This window comes from Phyllobates terribilis, unplaced genomic scaffold (genome assembly GCF_046119375.1).
Source record: "Phyllobates terribilis strain yellow unplaced genomic scaffold, ASM4611937v1 Scaffold_5__5_contigs__length_657084704, whole genome shotgun sequence".
Taxonomy (NCBI): Eukaryota; Metazoa; Chordata; class Amphibia; order Anura; family Dendrobatidae; genus Phyllobates; species Phyllobates terribilis.
The window spans coordinates 594,364,777-594,391,387 of NW_027362765.1; the positions used below are offsets into that span (position 1 = coordinate 594,364,777).

Consider the following 26,611-nt stretch of genomic DNA (forward strand, 5'->3'; position numbering starts at 1 on the left):
TCAGGGAGGTCTGTGCTCTTAAATAGATAGGTTGTGGGAGTAAAGACTAATTGTAATTGGAGTCCTTTTCAGGACTAGGTTACATGAGTTCCTATCAGTTTTTGCCAGGCAGGTCTGTGCCAGTGCTGTGCAAGTTTTTTTCACAGCATTTGGCTGAATCTAGCAAAGCTAATCCTTTTTGGCCTATTGCAGAGTGTGTTAGTCAGTGGAGTAGCCTATCTGTGTTGCAAGATATAACACCTGTGTATAGAATACCAATTTTTTTACTGCACCTAGTGAAGTAAAATCTTTTGGGCATAGCATCATTCTATTAGTCCATCTATACTGACCTCCATCAGGTTGCAAACTGAATATAATTTTTTTCTGCATCTAGCTCTGAAAAAATATTTGGGCTTCTAGCAGTGTGTGGGACTTGGTCTATTAGTCCATCTATACTGACCTCCATCAGGTTGCAAATTAAAAATAATTTTTTTCTTCATTTAGCTCTGAAAAAATATTTGGGCTTCTAGCAGTGTGTGGGACTTGTTCTATTAGTCCTTCTATACTGACCTCCAGCAGGTTGCAAATTGAATATAATTTTTTTCTGCATCTAGCTCTGAAAAAATAGTTGGGCTTCTAGCGGTGTGTGGGACTTGGTCTATTAGTCCATCTATACTGACCTCCATCAGGTTGCAAATTAAAAATAATTTTTTTCTGCATCTAGCTCTGAAAAAATATTTGGGCTTCTAGCAGTGTGTGGGACTTGGTCTATTAGTCCATCTATACTGACCTCCATCAGGTTGCAAATTAAAAATAATTTTTTTCTGCATCTAGCTCTGAAAAAATATTTGGGCTTCTAGCAGTGTGTGGGACTTGGTCTATTAGTCCATCTATACTGACCTCCATCAGGTTGCAAATTAAAAATAATTTTTTTCTGCATCTAGCTCTGAAAAAATATTTGGGCTTCTAGCGGTGTGTGGGACTTGGTCTATTAGTCCATCTATACTGACCTCCATCAGGTTGCAAATTAAAAATAATTTTTTTCTTCATTTAGCTCTGAAAAAATATTTGGGCTTCAAGCAGTGTGTGGGACTTGTTCTATTAGTCCTTCTATACTGACCTCCAGCAGGTTGCAAATTGAATATAATTTTTTTCTGCATCTAGCTCTGAAAAAATAGTTGGGCTTCTAGCTGTGTGTGGGACTTGGTCTATTAGTCCATCTATACTGACCTCCATCAGGTTGCAAATTAAAAATAATTTTTTTCTGCATCTAGCTCTGAAAAAATATTTGGGCTTCTAGCAGTGTGTGGGACTTGTTCTATTAGTCCTTCTATACTGACCTCCAGCAGGTTGCAAATTGAATATAATTTTTTTCTGCATCTAGCTCTGAAAAAATATTTGGGCTTCTAGCGGTGTGTGGGACTTGGTCTATTAGTCCATCTATACTGACCTCCATCAGGTTGCAAATTAAAAATAATTTTTTTCTGCATCTAGCTCTGAAAAAATATTTGGGCTTCTAGCAGTGTGTGGGACTTGGTCTATTAGTCCATCTATACTGACCTCCATCAGGTTGCAAATTAAAAATAATTTTTATCTGCATCTACAGTACCTCTGAAAAAATATTTGGGCTTCTAGCAGTGTGTGGGACTATTTGTATTAGTCCATCTATACTGACCTCCATCAGGTTGCAAATTCAAAATAATTTTTTTCTGCATCTAACCCAGCCAATAGTTTTGGCCTAATACCACAGTTTGGCCACTCAGCTCTGCTCGGTTACCATCCATTGTTTTTTTGTGCAAACAACTCCAGAGTTGTGAATTAGTTAACCACCAAAATGAGTGGAAAAAGGCCTGCTGCTGGTGGAAAGGGGAATAGGCGTGTTGGGAAGGGGAAAAAAGGTTGTGTCCGTGGGGTAGGTGTTAAAGCAACAGTAACATCTGCAGAAGAAAGACCATCTTCCAGCCAAACTAAAATGTCTACTTCTTTTAGCGGACAATGTGATAAGATCCCTTTCTTACGGCCACGCCAATCGCTACAAATTCCAGATGAGGCACAAAAACAGCAGGTGCTTCAACGGATATCAAGTGCTCCTTTAAGTGGGCTCTCCTCCACATCAACTTCAACATCACAAATACTCCAGTCCTCAAAGGTGTCACCCAAATCGCACTTGCTTCCTCACAGCTCCCAAATCTCCAGCTGCCCGTCTGAGTATGAGGTAGAACAGATGGTTGAGTCTGCAGAGCTGTTTACTCATACTATAGCCTGGGAATCAGAGGTCGACTCCAGCGCTTCTGTGAATCCAGACGAGGAAATGATCTGCACTGATGCCCAGAATCTTTATGAGTCGGATCCAGGACCAGACGCAGAAGGTTCTGACCATAATGTAGACCCTCATTCCCAAACTGTAACTCCTGTTGGTGGAGACAATGAGGAAGACGATGATAAGACTCAAATACCTGATTGGAGCGACAACTTTAGTTTTTTGTCAGGGCAGGAACAGGTTGGCTCTGAGGACGACGGGTGTGATAACGCACAGGGTGATGATGATGAGGTCGGAGATCCCACTTACTGTCAACCCACAGTCAGCCAAGAGATGAGGTCAGCAGAGGAGGTGGAGGAAGATGCTAGTGACGACGAGGTCAGGTTGCGCCTTCCTGGACAGAGACGTAGTACTGGAAGCACGTCAACAACTGCATCCTCAAACACAACTCTGCCTCTCACCACAAGTCGTGGTGGCTCTTCAGGTCGCATGGGTGCTAAGCCTTGCATAGCCTGGGCATTTTTTCAGATCGATAAAGATGACCCAACTCGTGTTATCTGTAACATTTGTCAGCAAAAGCTAAGTAGAGGCCAAAAAATACATAGTTTGAGTACTTCATGCATGAACCGGCACATGGACATGAAGCATAAGTTGCAGTGGGAAGCTCAGTGTGCTACAATGCGGCCTAGCCGGCCGGGCCAATCACCGTCTGCCATATCTTGTGCATCCGCGGCCTCTTTGTAACATACCTGGCGGCGTCCTTGCATAGTGGTCCATCTCCCACTGTGCAAGAGCGCGCACTTGATCTCCTGTCCAGAATGTCTCTCTGGCTTCCCTCCATGCTGTCTGTTTGTGTCTGTTTCTGCTGCTTAAGGGCGGCACCCGATCACTTCCTGCTTTTTGTACCTGCTGTGGGTCACACCCCTTGTGCGTCCTCAGCCTATTGCTGTCTGTCACCTGGTATATAGCTCAGCTGCTCCCATCTATCCCTGCCTGAGCATAGTGTTTCATTCAGTGTGTGCTTGCACTCTGAAGGTGCCAGGTCCCGTTCTGTGTTCTCTTGTCTGCCTATCCTGGAGGCTGTATTTCCAGGCCTGTCTGAACACGCTCCTAGCCTGTTCCTCCTGCCTTCTAGGGGCCGATTACCTAGGCCCGTTCCTGTATCTTGTCTGACCTGTCTGAACACGCTCCTAGCCTGTTCCTCCTGCCTTCTAGGGGCCGATTACCTAGACCTGCTCCTGTATCTTGTCTGTCCTGTCTGAACACGCACCTTGCCTGTTCGTCCTGCCTCTCTGGGGGCCGTATTCCCAGACCCGCTCCTGTATTCCGCTGCAGTGTCGGTCTCCTCCGTACACTCAGTTCCAGTCTGAACTCTCTCCTATCCTTTATCTGTTTTGCCTCTATGTCCGTTCCCTTCCTTTTTCTGCAGAGTCTGAACTCATACCTAACTCCTGCTTGTTGTCTCTGTACTCCCGTTTGTGAGTTTGTGGTCCACTCGCTACTTCTCTGCTAGTACCCTGTGGGTGTCTGGCTCTGCCTTTCCCTTCCTGTCTGTTCCGTGTGAACAGAGCCCTGTCCCCCCTACTCAGCCTAGCCTGCTCTGACTCCTTTGCTCACCGCTCCGGTGGTTCTAGCCTGCTCTGACTCCTTTGCTCACCGCTCCGGCGGTTCTAGTCTGCTCTGACTCCTTTGCTTACCGCTCCGGCGGTTCTAGCCTGCCCTGCTTCTGCCCACTTCTCCGGCAGTCCTGTCCTGCCCTGCTTCTGCCCACTGCTCCGGCAGTCCTGTCCTGCCCTGCTTCTGCCCGCTGCTCCGGCAGTCCTGTCCTGCCCTGCTTCTGCCCGCTGCTCCGGCAGTCCTGTCCTGCCCTGCTTCTGCCCGCTGCTCCGGCAGTCCTGTCCTGCCCTGCTTCTGCCCGCTGCTCCGGCAGTCCTGTCCTGCCCTGCTTCTGCCCGCTGCTCCGGCAGTCCTGTCCTGCCCTGCTTCTGCCCGCTGCTCCGGCAGTCCTGTCCTGCCCTGCTTCTGCCCGCTGCTCCGGCAGTCCTGTCCTGCCCTGCTTCTGCCCGCTGCTCCGGCAGTCCTGTCCTGCCCTGCTTCTGCCCGCTGCTCCGGCAGTCCTGTCCTGCCCTGCTTGTGCTCGCTGCTCCTGCAGCCCCGTCCTGCTCTGTTCTTGCCCACCGCTTCGGGCGTTCCCTCTCTGCTGTGGTTGTCTACCGCATCAGCGGTTCTGTGACCCAGTCTGTACTGGGTCTTAACCTTTCTGTGCTCCAGCCCGTCCTTTCGGCCAGTACCTCCCTGCCTGCATACTCGCCTGTATCCACCCATCTGCATACCTGCCGTGTTTGCTTATATCCACCAGTCTGTGCCAGCCTAACCTGCCTGTTCCTGAGTCCCAGTGTGTACTGGGTCCTATCCCGCCTGTGTTCCTACCTGCTAGTGCCTCCCTGTCTGCACTCTAGCTGTGCTTGCCTGTACCCCTCTACCTGTATTGTTCCTGAGTCCCAGTGTGTACTGGGTCCTATCCCGCCTGTGTTCCTACCTGCTAGTGCCTCCCTGTCTGCACTCTAGCTGCGCTTGCCTTTACCCGCCTGCCTGCATACCAGTCGTGCCTGCCTATACCCTCCAGTCTGTGCGCCAGCCTAACCAGCCTGATCCAGTAATCCCTGTGTGGGTCAACCCCCGTGTCCGGAGTTTGACCTGGAGTAGCACCTGGTCCCTCTGCCCGGTTTCTCCCTGGTGCACTGGCGTCGTATGCCGTCATGCCATCTTGGTCGGATCGGCCAGATACTTAGTCACGCCCCTCCAGGCACTCTCCGGTTCATGGTCCAGTGGAATCACTACAATCACACGCACACGCCGCTCAGCCCGGGCGTGTGCATAACAGCATGCTCAGGCCCTGGTTCCCGTTGAGCCCCACGGCCTTCGCTCTCTGAGAAGTTTTCCAGCGAATACATGCATTAAAATAAATAAATAAATATTTTTTTTTTTTTTCCTTTAGCTGAGTTCCAGGCGAATTACGCACCCGTCCAGATGGATCTATCTGCTCTCGTTCCCGCGGATCCGCTACGTTATTATGGGGATCCTAGACAAAGTCGTGCATTTGTGGAGCAATGCATGCTACACTTCAAGTTCTACCCTCTATGTTTTCCCACCGATCGGGTTAAGGTGGCATTCATTATGTCTTACCTGGCGGGTGATGCCTTGGAATGGATCAACCCCCTATATGAAACACAGGATCCGATCCTCCTGGACCTAATGGCCTTCCTGGTGGCCTTTCTAATGGTCTTCGATGATCCTAACCCGGAGGCTCCTGCTGAAGCTTCACTTCCCAATATCCCGGAGCAGCCCCAATGGGTAATGTGTGTGGGTAGCGCAATAGTCCTCCAGCCCAATGAGACTACTGCCCACCCAGAATCCTCACAGGGTGACTACGCTTTCCGGAATACTTCTCCCAACCTCAAGAGGCAGTCCAGACGTGCTAGACGTAGAGGCAAGCCGTCACGCCAGGGTCTGTCCTCCCTGAGACCTCCTGACCCCAACCTTGAAGTCCCTACTGAAGCTTCATCTCCCTGTATCCCGGAGAAGCCCCAACGGGTAATGTGCGTGGGTAGTGCACCAGTTCTCCTGCCCGAAGAGACTTCTGCCCATCCAGACTCCACACAGGAGAACTTCCTGCACCCGGCATCAGATGCTTCACCCACTTTAACCGGTGTGCATGTCCAAGGATGCTCCAAAGCTGTGGTTACCTCAGAGTCTGTGCACCTCTACTACCTGGCGGAGGACCCCCTGTTGCTTCCTGAATCCTCCGGGATACCACTCGATGACAAATGGAGAGAGAATTCTCTACACCCGGTACTCGATACTTTGTCCGCTTCGTCCTGTGAGCCTGACAATGGGTACCCCAAAGTGGTAGTTACCCCCGAGTCTCTACACCCCTCCGACCAGGCGGAGGACCTCCAGTTGTCTCCTGAACCCTTCGGGGTGCTACCTGGTAGCGAAAGGACAGAGACTCTCCTATACTCTGTACCTGATACCTCGCTCGCTTCGTCCAGTGAGTCCAACCTAGTGTACTCCGAAGCAGAGGTTACTCCCGAGTCTCTACACCCCTCCGACCAGGCGGAGGACCTCCAGTTGTCTCCTGAACCCTTCGGGGTGCTACCTGGTAGCGAAAGGACAGAGACTCTCCTATACTCTGTACCTGATACCTCGCTCGCTTCGTCCAGTGAGTCCAACCTAGTGTACTCTGAAGCAGTGGTTACTCCCGAGTCTCTACACTCCTCTGACCAGGCGGAGGACCTCCAGTTGTCTCCAGAACCCTTCGGGGTGCCACCTGGTGGTAAATGGACAGAGACTTTCCTGTATCCTGGATCTGATACCTCGCTTGCTTCGTCCAGTGAGTCCGACCTAGTGTACTCTGAAGCAGAGGTTACCCGTGAGTCTCTACACCCCTCTGACCAGGCGGAGGACCGCCAGTTGTCTCCAGAACCCTTCGGGGTGCCACCTGGTGGAGAATGGACAGAGACTTTCCTATACTCGGTACCCGATACCTCGCCTGCTTCGTCCAGTGAGTCCGACCTAGTGTACTCTGAAGCAGATGTTTTCTCTGAGCCTCTGCACTCTTCTGACCCGGCGGAGGACCTCCAGTTGTTTCCGGAATCCTCCGGGGTACCACCAGAAAACAAAGAGACAGTGACTTTTCCTCATTATGTACCTGATAACCCGTCTATTTCTTCCTGTGAGCTTGACAAGATGTACCTCGAAGCAGAGATTACCCCCAAGTCTCTGTCCCCCTCCAACCCGGTGGAGGACTTCCAGTTGTCTCCTGTACCCTCTGGGGTGCCACCTGAAAATATGTGGAGAGAGACTTCCTTGTGTGCTGTTCCTGGTACTCCACCCGTTTCGTCTGTTGCTAAGGGTGGCTGGATGGGAGGTAGCATCCTATCTTCCCAGAGGAGACCAGTTTTTCCGGTGGACAGGGGAAGTGATCTCTTCGAAGTGAAGAATTGGCCCTCGAATTCCCTGCGGAAGATTCTGGCAGACCTGAAGAAGAGGGGGCGTAAGGGGGGGGGGGGTACTGTAACATACCTGGCGGCGTCCTTGCATAGTGGTCCATCTCCCACTGTGCAAGAGCGCGCACTTGATCTCCTGTCCAGAATGTCTCTCTGGCTTCCCTCCATGCTGTCTGTTTGTGTCTGTTTCTGCTGCTTAAGGGCGGCGCCCGATCACTTCCTGCTTTTTGTACCTGCTGTGGGTCACACCCCTTGTGCGTCCTCAGCCTATTGCTGTCTGTCACCTGGTATATAGCTCAGCTGCTCCCATCTATCCCTGCCTGAGCATAGTGTTTCATTCAGTGTGTGCTTGCACTCTGAAGGTGCCAGGTCCCGTTCTGTGTTCTCTTGTCTGCCTATCCTGGAGGCTGTATTTCCAGGCCTGTCTGAACACGCTCCTAGCCTGTTCCTCCTGCCTTCTAGGGGCCGATTACCTAGGCCCGTTCCTGTATCTTGTCTGACCAGTCTGAACACGCTCCTAGCCTGTTCCTCCTGCCTTCTAGGGGCCGATTACCTAGACCTGCTCCTGTATCTTGTCTGTCCTGTCTGAACACGCACCTTGCCTGTTCGTCCTGCCTCTCTGGGGGCCGTATTCCCAGACCCGCTCCTGTATTCCGCTGCAGTGTCAGTCTCCTCCGTACACTCAGTTCCAGTCTGAACTCTCTCCTATCCTTTACCTGTTTTGCCTCTATGTCCGTTCCCTTCCTTTTTCTGCAGAGTCTGAACTCGTACCTAACTCCTGCTTGTTGTCTCTGTACTCCCGTTTGTGAGTTTGTGGTCCACTCGCTACTTCTCTGCTAGTACCCTGTGGGTGTCTGGCTCTGCCTTTCCCTTCCTGTCTGTTCCGTGTGAACAGAGCCCTGTCCCCCCTACTCAGCCTAGCCTGCTCTGACTCCTTTGCTCACCGCTCCGGTGGTTCTAGCCTGCTCTGACTCCTTTGCTCACCGCTCCGGCGGTTCTAGTCTGCTCTGACTCCTTTGCTTACCGCTCCGGCGGTTCTAGCCTGCCCTGCTTCTGCCCACTTCTCCGGCAGTCCTGTACTGCCCTGCTTCTGCCCACTGCTCCGGCAGTCCTGTCCTGCCCTGCTTCTGCCCGCTGCTCCGGCAGTCCTGTCCTGCCCTGCTTCTGCCCGCTGCTCCGGCAGTCCTGTCCTGCCCTGCTTCTGCCCGCTGCTCCGGCAGTCCTGTCCTGCCCTGCTTCTGCCCGCTGCTCCGGCAGTCCTGTCCTGCCCTGCTTCTGCCCGCTGCTCCGGCAGTCCTGTCCTGCCCTGCTTCTGCCCGCTGCTCCGGCAGTCCTGTCCTTCCCTGCTTCTGCCCGCTGCTCCGGCAGTCCTGTCCTGCCCTGCTTCTGCCCGCTGCTCCGGCAGTCCTGTCCTGCCCTGCTTCTGCCCGCTGCTCCGGCAGTCCTGTCCTGCCCTGCTTGTGCTCGCTGCTCCTGCAGCCCCGTCCTGCTCTGTTCTTGCCCACCGCTTCGGGCGTTCCCTCTCTGCTGTGGTTGTCTACCGCATCAGCGGTTCTGTGACCCAGTCTGTACTGGGTCTTAACCTTTCTGTGCTCCAGCCCGTCCTTTCGGCCAGTACCTCCCTGCCTGCATACTCGCCTGTATCCACCCATCTGCATACCTGCCGTGTTTGCTTATATCCACCAGTCTGTGCCAGCCTAACCTGCCTGTTCCTGAGTCCCAGTGTGTACTGGGTCCTATCCCGCCTGTGTTCCTACCTGCTAGTGCCTCCCTGTCTGCACTCTAGCTGTGCTTGCCTGTACCCCTCTACCTGTATTGTTCCTGAGTCCCAGTGTGTACTGGGTCCTATCCCGCCTGTGTTCCTACCTGCTAGTGCCTCCCTGTCTGCACTCTAGCTGCGCTTGCCTTTACCCGCCTGCCTGCATACCAGTCGTGCCTGCCTATACCCTCCAGTCTGTGCGCCAGCCTAACCAGCCTGATCCAGTAATCCCTGTGTGGGTCAACCCCCGTGTCCGGAGTTTGACCTGGAGTAGCACCTGGTCCCTCTGCCCGGTTTCTCCCTGGTGCACTGGCGTCGTATGCCGTCGTGCCATCTTGGTTGGATCGGCCAGATACTTAGTCACGCCCCTCCAGGCACTCTCCGGTCCATGGTCCAGTGGAATCACTACAATCACACGCACACGCCGCTCAGCCCGGGCGTGTGCATAACACTCTTCATCCTCTGTGACTGGGGGGACAGCAGTCACACCTGTTTTGGGGCGCAGACCTGCCACCTCTTTACCCGCAACAGCCAGCGTGATTGGCAGGTCATCATTTTCTTTGGAGGTGGTAACACCAGCTGGTGTTGAGCGCTGTCCGACATCGATAGCACCACCTTTGGATCAAGGCAACCTAACATGTCCGCCTGCATCTTCCTCACAGACCGGCAGTTTGCCGGGGACACCCTTATCAACCCCGTCTAAGCACAATAGCCAGCCCTCGGTCCCTCAGATGTGGACAAGTAAAAGACCATTTCCTCCTAGCCATGAGAAAGCTAAGAGGTTGAATTTCACCATCTGCAAGCTCTTGGCTACAGAAGTGCTGCCTTTCCGCCTGGTGGACACAGAGGATTTTCGAGACCTTATGTCCGTCGCAGTGCCCCAGTACCAGATGCCCAGTCGGCACTACTTCTCAAAGAAAGGTGTGCCTGCGCTCCACCAGCATGTCGCACACAACATCACCGCTTCTTTGAGAAACTCTGTGTGTGACAGGGTGCATTTCACCACAGACACTTGGACGAGTAGGCATGGACAGGGGCGTTACATGTCGCTGACTGGGCACTGGGTAACTATGGTGACAGCAGGACAAGGGGCTGCTGTCCAAGTCTTGCCGTCCCCACGAGTTGTGCGTCAATCCTCTTTATGTCAAAGTTCCTCCACTGCTTCTGCCTCCTCAACCTCCTCTCGGTCTTCCACCTGCACCCAAAGCCTGTCTGGTCATGCCACAAGCTTTATAACTGCGCAGAAGGGATCCTGCACACCTCCTTACTATGCTGGCAGTAGGGCTCAACGTCATCAGGCGGTTTTTACATTGAAATGTCTGGGAAATGTGAGTCACACAGCTGAGGAATTGTGGTCAGCTCTGGAGAACAAATTTCATGAATGGTTGTCTCCACTGGACCTGAAACCAGGGAAGGCCGTGTGCGACAATGCTGCAAACCTGGGTGCGGCCCTTCGCCGGGGCAATGTCACACACGTGCCTTGTATGGCTCACGTGTTGAACCTGGTTGTCCAGCAATTTTTAGCCCACTATCCCAGACTAGATGGCCTTCTGCAGAGGGCACGGTCGCTGTGTGCTCACTTCCGCCATTCGCATCCCGCAGCTCAGCGACTTACATCTCTACAGAAGTCGTTGGGCCTGCCACTTCACCGGCTAAAATGCGATGTGCCTACCCGTTGGAATTCAACTCTGCACATGTTGCAGCGACTGTGGCAGCACCGACAAGCCCTGGTGCAATACGTTCTCACGTATAGCCTGGGCCAACGAGATTCAGAGGTGGGGCAAATCACGCTGGAGGAGTGGTCTCAGATCAGGGACCTATGCACCCTTCTGCACAGTTTTGAAATGGCGACGAAGATGTTTAGTGCTGACGATGCCATTATCAGCATGACTATTCCGGTGATTTACATGCTGGAGCACATGTTAAACAGAATTCGGAGTCAAGTGGTGGCACAAGAGGAGGTGGAGGAAGTAGAGGAGGAGGAGTTGTATGCGGAAGGGCTAACATCTGCAAGGTCCAGACGGTCGGCAGCACCAAGGCGGCAGGCATGTGAGGGTGGGGGAGATGGTTTTACCAGGGCGCATGGTAGCAGCCAAACTAGTGAGGAAGGTGCAGGAGCCCAGGAAGAAGTGGAGGACAAACTGATGGAAGACTCATCAGATGAGGGAGACCTTGAACACATTTCTGTTGTGCGAGGTTGGGGGGAGAGGACAGAGGAAGGAAGCATGATTGTTACCTCGCCACCAACACAACAGGGACTTGGTGCTCCTGGATGCGCAACACACATGAGTGCCTTCTTGCTGCACTACCTGCAACATGACCCTCGAATTGTGAGAATTAGAAATAATCCTGACTACTGGGTTGCCACACTGTTAGATCCCCGGTACAAAAGTAAATTTGCAGAAATTCTTCCTGCCATAGAAAGGGATGCACGCATGCAGGAGTATCAGCAGAGACTGTTGCAGAATCTTACATGTGCTTTTCCACAAAATACCAGTGGTGCACGTAGTGAATCTCACAGTTCCAACTTGCCAACCGTGGGACCGTCAAGTGTTCAGCACTCAAACCGTAACAGAACCACAGTATCTGCTGGTAACATCAATTTTGCGGAATCATTTCACCACTTTTTTAGCCCATCCTTTGCAAGGCCACAGGAGACAAGAAGTCTGACACATAGTCAACGCCTAGAGACGATGGTACAGGAGTATCTCCAAGTAAACATTGAAGCCACGACTGTGTCACTGGACCCTTGCTCTTTTTGGGCTTCCAATCTGGATAAATGGCCGGAGCTAGCCACTTACGCCTTGGAGATCTTGTCATGCCCCGCAGCCAGCGTTCTGTCTGAACGTGTGTTCAGCGCTGCTGGTGGTGTGCTGACAGATAAGCGCACGCGGCTCTCCACTGATAATGTAGACAGACTCACGTTCATAAAGATGAACAAATCATGGATCCGAAACGACTTTTCTACCCCTGTGTCATCCTGGGGAGAGTAAAAGCTTGATGATTGGTTAAAATCACCCTACCAACCGTTTTAAGCTTTCAAATTACTAATCATGTTTATCTGTATCTTGACTGGAAAATAATTTGGGCTTTGTAGCAGTGTGCAGCACTGATCCTATTAGGCCATCTATACTAAAGCTTCACCAGTTTTAAAATTAAAAATAATTTTTAGCTGCATCTAGCCCGGAAAATAATTTTGGGGCTCCGAGATGCGCAAGGCACATAAGTGCCTTCTTGCTGCACTACCTGCAGCATGACCCTCATATTGTCAGAATTCGAAGTAATCATGACTACTGGGTTGCCACACTCTTAGATCCCCCAAACTTTTCGATCAACCTTTTCATTTTAATAAAGACCAAAAAAATGGTCATTTTTGAAATTATAAGCATTAGCAGGTTGTTAGAAACTGAAATCAAACAGTTTTCAACTCAAAACTTTATTCTAGGTGATGTTACATTTTCACATAGGACCCCTTGTTCGAAAGGAGCTTCTGAACTCTCTTGTCCATTGAATTTGTCAGGTTTTGGATGGTTTCTGCTTCAATTGTTTTGCATGAGGACAGAATACCCTCCCAGAGCTGTTGCTTAGATGTGAACTGCCTCCCGCCATCATAGACACTCCTTTTAATGATGCTCCAAAGGTTCTGAATGGGGTAGAGGTCAGGGGAGCATGGGGGTCACACCATAAGTTTGTCCCCTTTTATGCCCATATCAGCCAGAGATGCAGATGTTTTATGTGCAGCATGAGATGGTGCATTATCATGCAGAAAAATGATCTTGCTGTGAAATACACGGTTCTTCTTCTTGAACCATGGCAGGAAGTGCTGTTTGAGAAAATCCACATACATTATGGAGTTCATCTTTAGCGCCTTCAGGGATCCTAAAGGGGCCGACAATCTCTCTCCCCATGATTCCAGCCCAAAACATTACTCCACCTCCTCCTTGTTGGCGCTGTAGCCGTGTTTGTGTGGGGTTTCCATCAACCAGCCATCCTCCACTCCATCCATCTGGACCATCGAGCGCTGCACGGCACTCATCCGTGAACAAAACAGTTTTGAAATCAGTCTTCATGTAATGTTTGGCCCACTGGAGCCGTTTCTGCTTGTGTGAAGTGGATAGAGGAGGTCGACAGGATGGCGCATGCACAGCTGCAAACCTCTGAAGGACCCTGCATCTTGTTGTTCGGGGGACGTTGGAGGCACAAGCAGCTTCAAAAACTTGTCTGCTGCTATGACAAGGCTTTTTTGCCGCTGCTCTTTCAACCTGACGTAATTGCCTGTAGGAAAGAGTCCTCAATTTGCCCTTATCAGCACGCACACGTGTGTACTGTGAATCAGCTACATACTTCTTGATTGCCAAGACACTTCATCCTGATCATCGCACAATGTTGATTGTAGTCATGCCTTGACCTAAACACTCCACAATTTGTTGCTTCTCAGCAGCCGACACATCCTTTTTCTTTCCCATTTTGGCAGAAAATGTAGGCTGCTTAATAATGTGAGAGAGCCTTCTTAAGTAGTCTTGCCTTTCATTGGACACACCTGCCAAACTAATTAGCACAGGTGTCTGCAATTGCTTACAGTGATATAAAGAGCCCTGACACACATCACCATCAATGAGTTTAACTGACAAACAAACAAATTCTTCCCTTATCACTCCTAAACACTTTTTGTATAATAATTTGGAACGCAGTGTACATGTGCTTTTCCACAAAACACCAGTGGTTCACGTAGTTAATCTTACAGTTCTAACTTGCCAACCGTGGTCTGTATGAAGTTGTTCAATAAAGGGCCCAAAATTAAGATAACATAGATGGGAGAGGTCTCTATGAATAGGAATTCCTAAGTATTTGATACCCTGTGAGGGCCAGGCAAAGGGAAAGTTGGACTGGATGGAATCCTATATGGATTTGGGGAGGGAGACATCGAGGGCCTCAGACTTCGCTGCATTGATTTTAAAATTTTACCATGTAACAAAGTGATCTATTTCAGCCATAACAGCATGGATGGATATATGTGATTGAGTGATATATACTAGGACATCATCAGCAAATAGAGAGCACTTGTACTCGGTGCCTCCCACCTCAATCCACCTAATATTGGGGTTATGGCGAATTGATGAGAGCAGGTGCTCCGTCACTAGGATGTATAAGAGAGGGGACAGAGGACATCACTGCCTTGTCCCATTGGTGATTGTGAAAGGTGATGAAAATGTTCTGACGCACCCCCTGGGCCTTGGGACACCCGGAGCCGGACCCTTTTTGGTGGATGCTGGTGGTTGTAGTCTTCGTGGCGGCGACCCAGTTCCGTGGCTCAGGGCGGTCAAACCAGTGGCGGAACTATTTATGTGGTTTTCATGTTTAAATGTCCGACTACGCCACCCGTGGATTGCGGTCAGAGTGAACCGCCGCTACAGGGCAGACCACTGAGGCTGGTGTTGTGGGTGCAGCAGAGCGTAGCATAACTCCCCACGGGAGGAGTATAGCCTCAGGGCAGTGTATGCGGAGGATGGGGGTGATGGTGCAGGGCAGCAGCAGTAACGACACGGAGTCAGTGATGCAGTTCAGGGCCTTTACTCACAGTTCTTATTATCCAGACCACGTCTGCAGGTAACGGCTGCCCACGTCGTACTGTGCTCACCAGGTGAGGGACTCAGACAACTCCCAGATAACTTTGGAGCACTTCACAGGACCCCCTTTGTGTGTCCTTTGTCTGGCCTTTCTTACCAACACTTCTGTCCGGCTGCCTCGGGCCTCCTCTTGGTAAACTTGGCGCCAGTTTCCCTGACCCTATGTGGTGCCTTCCTAGCGGGTGTAGCGAGGGGCTGCGCCACATAAAATGTCAGAGCCTCCGGTTTCTAGCTGAGGTTCGTTTCCTGCCTCCACTAGTTCGGGGACCGGTCTCCCCCTTTGGCCTGACCCCTCCACGCAGGTGGATTCGGGCGTGCGGTGGCGACTCGCCCGTCCGCACCCCTGGGATCCCTTCATTCCTCGTTCCTGGAGCCTTCTCCACTCCTCTTCCTTCCTTCTCCCTCTTCCAGGCCTGGGCCTCTGTTACTAGGCCCGCCTCCGGAGCAGAGCTCATGCAGAGCCCCTGCTCCCTGCCACTTCTGCTCAGACTTCTCTGCACTGAACTAAGATGGTGCCCACCTTTTATACTCCCTTCTCAATGCACCCAGGAACTGCTTCCTCCCTGCTCCTGCACTACAGGGTTCCCCTTCCTCAGTGTTCCCTCCCCCCACTCCAGCCAGGGACAGGGACTGTCGTGCCCATCTCAGGGGCATATTGGTCGCCCTGCCCCACGGCAATGTGGTGTAATGCATGCAGGTGTCGGGTCCTGATCCACACTCCATCCTTACCTGAGAGTGAGATATCACACCTCTGGGTGAGGTGCAATACGTCTGTAGCAACCGAGCCCTCAGGGTGCTACAGTTCCATTTATCTTCAGCCTAGGTGACGTATTGCGATACAGGGCCGTGATTTTGGCCATAAAAGGGTCCCCTAGACCCCTACCCCAAGCTTTTTAAGAGAATCATATATGGCGTGCCAGGAGACTCTATGGAATGCTTTCTCAGCATCCAACGAGAGTATCTAATTACAAATTTTTAACTGCATCTAGCCCAGGAAATACTTTGTGCCTAGTAGCAGTGTCTGCTAGTGAGCGGATTATCCTGGCTGTTAAGCAAGCTGCACCACCTGTAGTTTAGACACTTAATTTTTTCAAAGGAAATGCTTCGGGACCATGGGATATTTAGTGAAGAGCATCAGGAGGCACCCCAAGGCATAGGGGCTGGGACTGGCAGTAGGATGCCTTGCGGTGGACAGCCGAGCTCGATCCTTATAAAAGCTTTTTAACTGCAGCAGCTTTAGTGGACGCTACTGGAGCTGGAATTACCGTGGCTGCTGGCATGAGACTTGCCCTCCAATAGATCCTTGTAAATGGATTTAAAGTGTATTCATTCAAATTAGAGAGACAATTTAAATTAAAAAGCTTAGAGCTGCCTCCACCACAGGGGGGCTCGCTCGACCCACCAGCGGACAGGCACCAGTATTGGGAGAGGGGGGCTGGCCGTCAGGGTTCACCGCGGCTCTGGCACAAACCCGGCGACACGGAGGTGGCACGGGCAGGAGCGGACTGGCCGTGTCGGCTTCTCACTTTTTGGATTTTAGAAGGGCATGACATGCCTATATCTGTGTCTCCCCCTCCTTTTACTCCTCCACCTCTTTTATTTTCGCATGACTATATGTACTTCTCACTTTTCCATGTGTTAGTTATGTCTTCTGAGCAGTTTGTCAGCTTTTGGACACCTTTGAAGGTGTTTTCTATGTGTTTCTATGTGTTTTTGTTTGCCTGCCATTGGTTTTAACGGTGTTCGAAGGTGTTCGACGAACAGTTCGACGAACAGTTCGGCGAACACACGGGTGTTCGACGAACCGAACCGAACTCGAACACTACGGGGGTGGCTCAACACTATTGTTAATAAAAGAAATATACTGTTGCTCCGCCTGTGTCTCTGCTGTTGTCTGATATAGACCATGGCCAAACATGCGAGTGGGGACTCGAGCACCAGCCCGAGCATCCCGGAAGTTCTCACCGAGCATCTCGAACAGTTAGATGCTCGGGGGAGTACTGAGCAGTAGCGAGCACACTCACTCATCACTACTCATAAACTTAATCTGACACATATCAATAAAACTTGACTAGCTATTGAACCTGTTCTACGCCCGAGTGGCGAGCATTTTTATTGGTATATGGTCTCCTATGCTGGTATGTGCTGCCCCCCTCCTGGTATTTGTGCTGCCCCCATCTTGTCCCCACCATCCTATTCTGGTATGCATGGCACCCATCATCCCCATCCTGGTATGCATGGCACCCCTCATCCCTATGCTGGTATGCATGGCACCCCTCATCCCCAATCCCGGTATGCATGGCACCCCTCAACCCCAATCCCAGTATGCATGGCACCCCATCCCTCATCCTGGTATGAGTGGCACCCCTCATCCCCAATCCTGGTATGTGTGGTACTCCTCATCCCCAATCCTGGTATGCGTGGCACCCCTCACCCCCAATCCTGGTATGCGTGGCACCCCTCATCCCCAATCCTGGTATGTGTGGTACTCCTCATCCCTATCCTGGTATGCATGGCACCCCATCCCTCATCCCTATCCTGGTATGTATGGTATCCCTCATCCTGGTATGCATGGGCCCCTCACCCACATACTGGTATGCATGGCACCTCTCATCCCCAATCCTGGTATGCATGGCACCCCTCAACCCCAATCCCAGTATGCATGGCACCCCTCATCCCTAATCCTGGTATGCATGGCTCCCTCATCCCCAATCCTGGTATGCATGGCTCCCTCATCCCCAATCCTGGTATGCATGGCACCCCTCATCCCCAATCCTGGTATGTATGGCCTCCTCATCCCAGAAACCTGGTATGCATGTCACCCAATCCCTCATCCTAGTATGCATGGCACCCAATCCCTCATCCTAGTATGCATGGCACCCCTCATCCTTATCCTGGTATGCATGGTTCCCCTCATCCCTATTCTGGTATGCATGATGCCCCTCATCCTGATATGCATGGCACCCCATCCCTCATCCTGGTATGCATGGTACCCCACATTCCTATCCTGGTATGTATGGCACCCCTCATCCCTATTCTGGTATGCATGGCACCCCTCACCCCCCAATCCTGGTATGCATGGCCCCTCACCCCCCAATCCTGGTATGCATGGTCCCCTAACCCCCCAATGGATGCGTGATTCTGTCTGGAGCCAGACTACGCGTCGCGCATGCGCAGTCTATCGAGGCTTAAGACAGAGACACGTATCCCCGGTTATATTATAGATTCTGCTTTGCTTCTCTGTTTTCTCAATATTTAGTCAAGCTCTAAACATTAGTGCAGAATATGTTGGCGCTATATAAATAAAAATTATTATTATAATTATTATTGTTACAGAATTATCATTAGTCAAATCATTTTAGCTGCTATGATAGGTAATTGGACCTTTCCAAACTTCCACACTCTATCTCATGTTTTCATCCTGGCTTCACAAGTCACTCCATTTTCTAAAAGATTGGCTTCCTTGGACTGTCTATCCTGTAATGTTTTTGACCTAAAAGATTTATTCTGAGCAAAATGTCAAAATATTCTTGTTTCAAATAAAACTGGTCACAGATATAAAAACAAGCCATTTTTTTATAATAATCATTACAAATTGTCCCATAATTGGATCTTTCCTTTACAGCATCTATAACAAACAGAAATAACATAAACATTGTAACACACATTATTACAATGTTTAATATAATAGATATTTGGAACTTATATTTTCTATTTTCTGCCATCTATGTAATTTTAAATGAATCTTATAACAGAAGCCCACAAAATAATATATTTGTTTCTATAATACAATGGAACTTTGTATTGCATCATTAATTTTAATTTATATTGTAGCAATAAAAAGATAAGAAAAATAAATGAATCTTACTCATCTTTTACTCTTAAACCTAGGATTGCAAGGTTCAAAGGGAGAAAAAGGTGATAACTGTGGACAATCAGGTAACTAACAAAAAAAGAAATCAAACAAAAAAACAATGATGTGTATGTATAGAACATTAAACACTACCATCTATGAAAACAACGGAATAATTGAAAAGCAAAGCATACAAATTCCATGAAAAATGCAAGTCTTTATCAAGGTAAAGGGTAACCGTGCTTTCAAGTAACTAGTCAGAATAAGGTGTTCTGTGTGTGTCCATGAGGAATAACACCATTTCTGGTCATTATATGACTTATATTCTTCATTCTCACCAGTTTCCCCCTCTGCATGGTCTGTCCGTAACTTGCAATACACTGTTTGCTGGGAGGAGATGAGCTGCTGTGATTTATCCCATAAATAGCACAGCATAGAAAGGAGAATGCCTGTTCTTCATTCACTTTTTAGCACACAGAGACAGGTTGCGCAAACAGGGAGGACATTATACAGCAGAGCTCAGCTGTATTGATCTGAATCCCCAACAAAGAGGTAAAAAATCCCTCCCATTAACTATTTTTTTCTTAAATCTGTGCATATGTGTATATACTGTAGTGTAAGTGTGTTAATACTGAGGCACCATAGACTTACATTGTGCATAAAAGAGAATTTTGGCTTACACATAGATCATTGAGTGAGCCAGATAGTTTGAAGAGCGGTGACATCACTAAGAAGATGAACAGACCTGTGCTGGATCCTGGAGAAGATGGCAAAAGCTGAGTATATTAATAAACATACTACACTACATATACATAGACACAGGTTTAAGGAGAAAAAATAATTCATGGGTGGTCTTCTTTAATATAAATACCACGATTATAGCCTCATAGCTAAAGAATAATAAACCTCACTATAAAAACTACAATAAGAAAAAAATATTTGTCAACTCATCTATATGGTCATGTAGTTCTCAGTGTAGACCAGAACCTCACACGGACCAGGGCGGAGCAGCCTTAATGAGAACACATGAAGAGATAGAAGATCCAACGAAGTAGGCTGTGAGTAAGATGCAAGTGTAAGATCATGAGTAAGAAGCAAGTCAAAATGCGTAGGTCCTATCACTAGTTCCAAATGTATATCTATGCTAATATGTGCCAATAAGTGGATTGGATTTTCATCTTAAATGGCTCAATAAAAGTTATATTTTATTATAACAAAACTCACAGCCTACATCGCTGGATCTTCTACTTCTACATGAGTTCACACTACAAAAACTGGTGCAATTCAATCAAGATAAGTCTATAGTTATGTCCAGATATTGGCAATAGAGATGAGTAGATCAGGCAAAATTTGAAGTCACCTGTTTGCGCATATTTTCCACAGAAATTTAATTTGCAGATAAGTTATTCTCCATGAATTTAATGTCCCTTAAAATGCTGTGGGGTTTCTCCAGACTGAAGTGCATTATAAATGTAATATGTAAAAAGTAACAAAAATCTTTATACTCACCTTAATACTCACCTCTCCAAACCCTCTTCTCCTCAACGTCACCTTTCTGGTCCTCAATGACTCTTGAAATTGCAGACTCTCATGCTGAAATCCCCAGGCCTTTTATAGTGGACTGGGAAGTCCGGCTTTGATGGGGCCTGAGAGGATTCTGCTCTTGCGCATGCAAAGTCATGACACATGCTATGACATCATGATACTGTGACCTTTTGTATGCTGGTGTAGATTTCAGCACAAATAAAGGAGATCTGAAGATGCAGCGAGAACCAACGGGTGATCCGAGGATCAGATGGGCCAGATAAGTGAGCAGTAAGAAGAGTATAAGGATTTTTTATTTTAATTTTAAACATTTTGATGGCCACTCTCCGCCATTTTGCTGAATCCACATGTTATTACAAAAAAATATTGATTCTGGCAAATTTGGATTTTTGTAAAATTCAATTAGAATTCAATTCCACTCCAATTTATTTGTTCATCTCTATTTGGCACCAGGTTCTATAACTTCTAAACAGCTCCAATGGTACATTATCAAAGTAAAGAAGATTAATCAAAGGCTGAAGAATCAGTAAAAATAGTAATGAAGGTGCTTATTCATGAAACATATAGAGCTTAATACATTAAGGTGTTTTGCCAGAATTTTTTGTTAGAGTAAAACACCTTAATAGGTCACAATTTTTTTGTGTAAAAATATTGTGACATATGGTATTTACACACATGGGCAATATGTGGCATGACTATGCCAGCATAACAAATTCCTGAGAAGTTTTGTTGCATAATCTACTCCAGAAGTGTACTCCAGTTGACTAGAGTATATTTCTGCAGAAAAAGAAAACAAGGAGTCCATGCTAGTGTTGAGCATTCCGATACTGAAATATCGGGTATCGGCCGATATTCACTGTATCGGAATTCCGATACTTAATTCCGATACTTTTATAATATCGAATACCGGAATCGGAAGTTCCCATAATGCCTGCGCTCTGCAGTGTCTCTGAAGGATGACAAGCTGGATGGCAGCGCTCAGCTGCGATCCAGCTTGTCATCAGAATGCCATCCCAGCGTGGGAGAATTCTCCTGATTGTTTAAAAGCCGGCGCGGTAAAAAGCCGCCGGCTTTTAAACAATCACGCAGCCCCATACTGCTTCCCCGCAGCCTCCCACCCCGATCCTCCGCTCCCCTCGCCACCTCCCATCCCGATCGTAAATTAGGACCGGGCGGGGAGCGCAGCACCAAGGAGCGAAGGACCCGGGCGGGGAAGCCGGCAGTGAAAAGACTTCACCGCCGGCTTTCCCGTTCTGTGCTGCGCTTTCCCGCCGGTTATTTCAAATGAACAGCTGAGGTATCAGGTGATGCCGATCAGCTGTTCATTTGAAGTAGCCGCGGTGCCCTCAGAGGGTTCATGTGAGTTCATGCTTGACTGCATGAACTCACATCAACTTTCCCACGGCCGCACAGGTCAGCCTCACCTCCCGGACCCGTCATGATTAGTGTGTGCGGGGTGTGTGTGCGGGTGTGTGTGCGGGGTGTGTGTGTGCGGGTGTGTGTGCGGGTGTGTGTGCGGGCAGACATAGGCCGATGTGACACTACTACTCCCATCGGCCTATGTCTGTCCCCCGTCCACTCCTGCCAGCAGGATCAGCTCGATGGGAGCAGTAGTTCCCATCAGCCTGATCCTGCTATTTAAATTGCCCTACTGTGTCCCCAATAAATGTTAAATACATGTCATTGGTGGCCAGTGGTTACCTAAAAGAAATTAGTTCATACATTACCTGTCCCCGCCGATCGCCACCTAAAATAAAGTAAAAAATAAAAAACTACACCTATACTCACCAAGACACCTAATTCCCCGAAGCCATCGATCTCCTGTAATAAAATATAAAATAATAAACCACAACCTTATCCTTACCCCTCTGTAGTAGTCCACGAGTGTCCCACGAAGATCTCCAGTTCAGAGCAGCCACATAGAATGTGACCGCTCTGAACCGCTGCCGCCGCTAGAATGACGGGGCCGTAAGGGTTCACCGGAGTTCAGGCAGCGCTGCTCCAGTTAGCTCCTTTACGGCACTGCTGTATCGTGAGAAATTCCCACGGTACAGCACTGCCGTAAAGGAGGTCTCCGGAGCTGCGCTGCCTGAATGCACTCCGGTGACCTCAGTCAGTGGCTCCCGCTGCCGGGAGTGGACGTGTTCCCGGCAGCGTGAGCTTACAGCAGCCATGCACAGCTGTCACCATCTCCAGATGTGACAGCTGTGCATGGGAGATCAGCGCAGGAACGTGGACAGGTAACTATTTTTTTTTTAGTAAACTAAGAATTAAATAAAATGGTGTTTTATTTCAAATAAATTATTTTTTTCTGGGTGTAGTGTGTTTTTTCTTTTTAACACTTTGTAGGTTAGTAATGGGGGTGTCATATAGACGGCCATCATTACTAACCTGGGCTTCATGGCAGCTGGCGCTGACATGAACCCCACCACTATTACCCCCTGCCACCGCACCAGGGCAGCGTGGAAGAGCGAGGCTAAGTGCCAGAATTGGCGCATCCTATGGATGCGCCATTTCTGGGGCGGCTGACGGCTGGTGTTTCTAGCCTGGGAGGGGGCCAATATTCATGGCACCCTTCCTGAGCTATTAATATCAGCCCCCAGCTGTCTGCCTAGCCTTTGCTAGCTATTAAAATAGAGGGGACCCCACGTCATTTTTTTGGGGGGGGTCCCCCATTTTAATAGCTAGTAAAGGCTAGGTATTCAGCTGGGGGCTGATATTAGTAGCCTGGGAAGCTCCGTGGGTTTTACCCACTTCCCAGGCTTCAAACATCTGCCCCAGCCGTCTGCTTAACCTCCGCTAGAGATTAAAATTATGGGGGATCCCACGCCATTTTTTTTTTAAATAAATCCTTTATTTTAACACTAAATGACATTTGAGGACTTAATAAAGATGCAGTCCCTAAATTGTTATTTATTTTTTAATAAATTTTTCCCAAAACTTTTGACGTGGGCTTCGCCATATTTTTGTATGCCAGCCAGGTACAGCATCCAGCTTCTATGAACGCGCCATTTTCCGGGGCGGCCGCGGACTGCAATTTTCAGCGGGGGGGGGAGGGCAGAAAGCTTGGGCCTCCCTGCGCTGCAGATTCCATCCCCCAGCTGCCTAGTTGTACCTGGCTGGACACAAAAATAGGGAGAAGCTCCACGTTTTTTTTTTTTAATTATTTCATGAAATTCATGGAATAATTAAGAAAAAAAGGGCTTCCCTATATTGTTGTGTTCGGCTAGGTACAAATAGGCAGCTGGTGGTTGGGGGCAGCCCGTTCCTGCCTGCTGTACCTGACTGGACACAAATATAGTGTGAAGCCCCACGTCAATTTTTTTTTAATTATTTCAGGAAATTCATGAAATAATTAAAAAAAAATTATGTGGGGCTTCGCCCTATAATTGTGTCCAGCCAGGTACAGCAGGCAGGAACGGGCTGCCCCCAACCACCAGCTGCCTATTTGTACCTAGCCGGACACAACAATATAGGGAAGCCCTTTTTTTCTTAATTATTCCATGAATTTCATGAAATAATTAAAAAAAAAAATGTGTGGCGCTTCGCCCTATTTTTGTGTCCAGCCAGGTACAACTAGGCAGCTGGGGGCTGGAATCTGCAGCGCAGGGAGACCCAAGCTTTCTGGGCCCCACCCGCTGCAAATTGCAGTCCGCAGCCGCCCCGGAAAATGGCGCGTTCATAGAAGCGCCATCTTCTGGCGCTGTACCCAACTCATCCAGGGCCCTGGTGCGGTGGCTCACTGGGTAATAAAGGGGTTAAGGCCAGCTTGGCATTATCAGCTGGCCCTAAGCCCGAAATTCATGGGATCACGCCAATATTAGACATGACCGCCATGAATTTCTAGTAAAGTATTTAAAAAAAACACAAACACCCAGAAAAAAGTCCTTTAATTGAAATAAAGACACAATTCTTTATTGTTCTAAATTAAACCATACTTACCGCCACGCCCATTCCAGCTGAAGCCAACGATCTCCTGCAATAAAAGAAAAATAATAAAGCAACCTCATCCTTACCTTTCCATGGTTCCCAGGACAGCTTCAGCTCTGCTACATCGAGATGACAGGCTGGACCGCAGCAGAACGCTGCCATCCAGCCTGTCATCCCGCGGACACTGAGAAGCGCAGGCATGCTTGCGCTCCTCAGTGTCTCTCTGTGACGTCATCCAGATGAGCCGAGGTCATGTCCAATGAACTCAGCTCACCTCATGCACGTCACTGACAGCGTGGGAAAATTCTCCTGCACTCAGCGCTTCAGCGTGAGAATTCTCCCACGCTGTCAGTGACGTGCATGAGGTGCGCCGAGTTCATTTTACATGACCTCACCTCATGCACGTCACTGACAGCGTGGGAAAATTCTCACGCTGAAGCGCTGAGTGCAGGAGAATTCTCCCACGCTGTCAGTGACGTACATGAGGTGAGCCGAGTTCATTGTCGGCTCATCTGGATGCCGTCACAGCCAGACACTGAGGAGTGGAAGTATGCCTGCGCTTCTCAGTCTCTGCGGGATGACAGGCTGGATGGCAGCGTTCTGCTGCGGTCCAGCCTGTCATCTCGATGTAGCAGAGCTGGAGCCGTCGTGGGAGCCATGGAAAGGTAAGGATGAGGTTGCTTTATTATTTTTCTTTTATTGCAGGAGATCGTTGGCTTCAGCTGGAATGGGCGTGATGGTAAGTATGGTTTAATTTAGAACAATAAAGAATTGTGTGTTTATTTCAATTAAAGGACTTTTTTCAGGGTGTTTGTGTTTTTTTTAAATACTTTACTAGAAATTCATGGTGGTCATGTCTAATATTGGCGTGACCCCATGAATTTCGGGCTTAGGGCCAGCTGATAATGCCAAGCTGGCCTTAACCCCTTTATTACCCAGTGAGCCACCGCATCAGGGCCCTGGATGAGTTGGGTACAGCGCCAGAAGATGGCGCTTCTATGAACGCGCCATTTTCCGGGGCGGCTGCGGACTGCAATTTGCAGCGGGTGGGGCCCAGAAAGCTTGGGCCTCCCTGCGCTGCAGATTCCAGCCCCCAGCTGCCTAGTTGTACCTGGCTGGACACAAAAATAGGGCGAAGCTCCACGTTTTTTTTTTTTAAATTCATGAAATTCATGGAATAATTAAGAAAAAAAGGGCTTCCCTATATTGTTGTGTCCGGCTAGGTACAAATAGGCAGCTGGTGGTTGGGGGCAGCCCGTTCCTGCCTGCTGTACCTGACTGGACACAAATATAGGGCGAAGCCCCACATCAATTTTTTTAAATTATTTCATGAATTTCCTGAAATGATTTAAAAAAAATTGACGTTGGGCTTCGCACTATATTTGTGTCCAGCCAGGTACAGCAGGCAGGAACGGGCTGCCCCCAACCACCAGCTGCCTATTTGTACCTGGTTGGACACAACAATATAGGGAAGCCCTTTTTTTCTTAATTATTTCATGAATTTGATGAAATAATTAAAAAAAAAAAATACGTGAAGCTTCTCCCTATTTTTGTGTCCAGCCAGGTACAACTAGGCAGCTGGGGGCTGGAATCTGCAGCGCAGGGAGGCCCAAGCTTTCTGCCCCCCTCTCTCCCCCCGCTGAAAATTGCAGTCCGCAGCCACCCCGGAAAATGGCGCGTTCATAGAAGCTGGATGCTGTACCTGGCTGGCATACAAAAATATGGCGAAGCCCACGTCAAAAGTTTTGGGAAAAATTAATTAAAAAATAAATAATAATTTAGGGACTGCATCTTTATTAACTCCTCAAATGTCATTTAGTGTTAAAATAAAGGACTTATTTTAAAAAAAATTGACGTTGGGCTTCGCCCTATATTTGTGTCCAGCCAGGTACAGCAGGCAGGAACAGGCTGCCCCCAACCACCAGCTGCCTATTCGTACCTGGCCGGACACAACAATATAGGGAAGCCCTTTTTTAAAAAAATTATTTCATGAAATAATTAAAAAAAAATTGACGTGGGGCTTCGCACTATATTTGTGTCCAGCCAGGTACAGCAGGCAGGAATGGGCTGCCCCCAACCACCAGCTGCCTATTTGTACCTGGTTGGACACAACAATATAGGGAAGCCCTTTTTTTCTTAATTATTCCATGAATTTCATGAAATAATTTAAAAAAAAAATGCGTGGGGCTTCGCCCTATTTTTGTGCCCAGCCAGATACAACTAGGCAGCTGGGGGCTGGAATCCGCAGCGCAGGGAGACCCAAGCTTTCTGGGCCACCCCCGCTGCAAATTGCAGTCCGCAGCCGCCCCAGAAAATGGCGCGTTCATAGAAGCGCCATCTTCTGGCGCTGTACCCAACTCATCCAGGGCCCTGGTGCGGTGGCTCACTGGGTAATAAAGGGGTTAAGGCCAGCTTGGCATTATCAGCTGGCCCTAAGCCCAAAATTCATGGGGTCACGCCAATATTAGACATGACCACCATGAATTTCTAGTAAAGTATTTAAAAAAACACAAACACCAAGAAAAAAGTCCTTTAATTGAAATAAACACACAATTCTTTATTGTTCTAAATTAAACCATACTTACCATCACGCCCATTCCAGCTGAAGCCAACGATCTCCTGCAATAAAAGTAAAATAATAAAGCAACC

General features: G+C 48.9%; 1 protein-coding gene across 2 annotated transcripts in view; it reads left to right on the plus strand.

Moving 5' to 3' along the window:
- Positions 1-26,611, plus strand: part of LOC141273719 (pulmonary surfactant-associated protein D-like) — a 143,450-nt gene that overhangs the window by 38,414 nt on the left and 78,425 nt on the right. For both annotated transcript variants that reach the window (XM_073685992.1, XM_073685993.1), the window contains one exon: positions 18,526-18,573. In XM_073685992.1, coding sequence (XP_073542093.1) covers positions 18,526-18,573 — 48 coding nt within the window. The remainder of the gene's footprint in view (positions 1-18,525; positions 18,574-26,611) is intronic.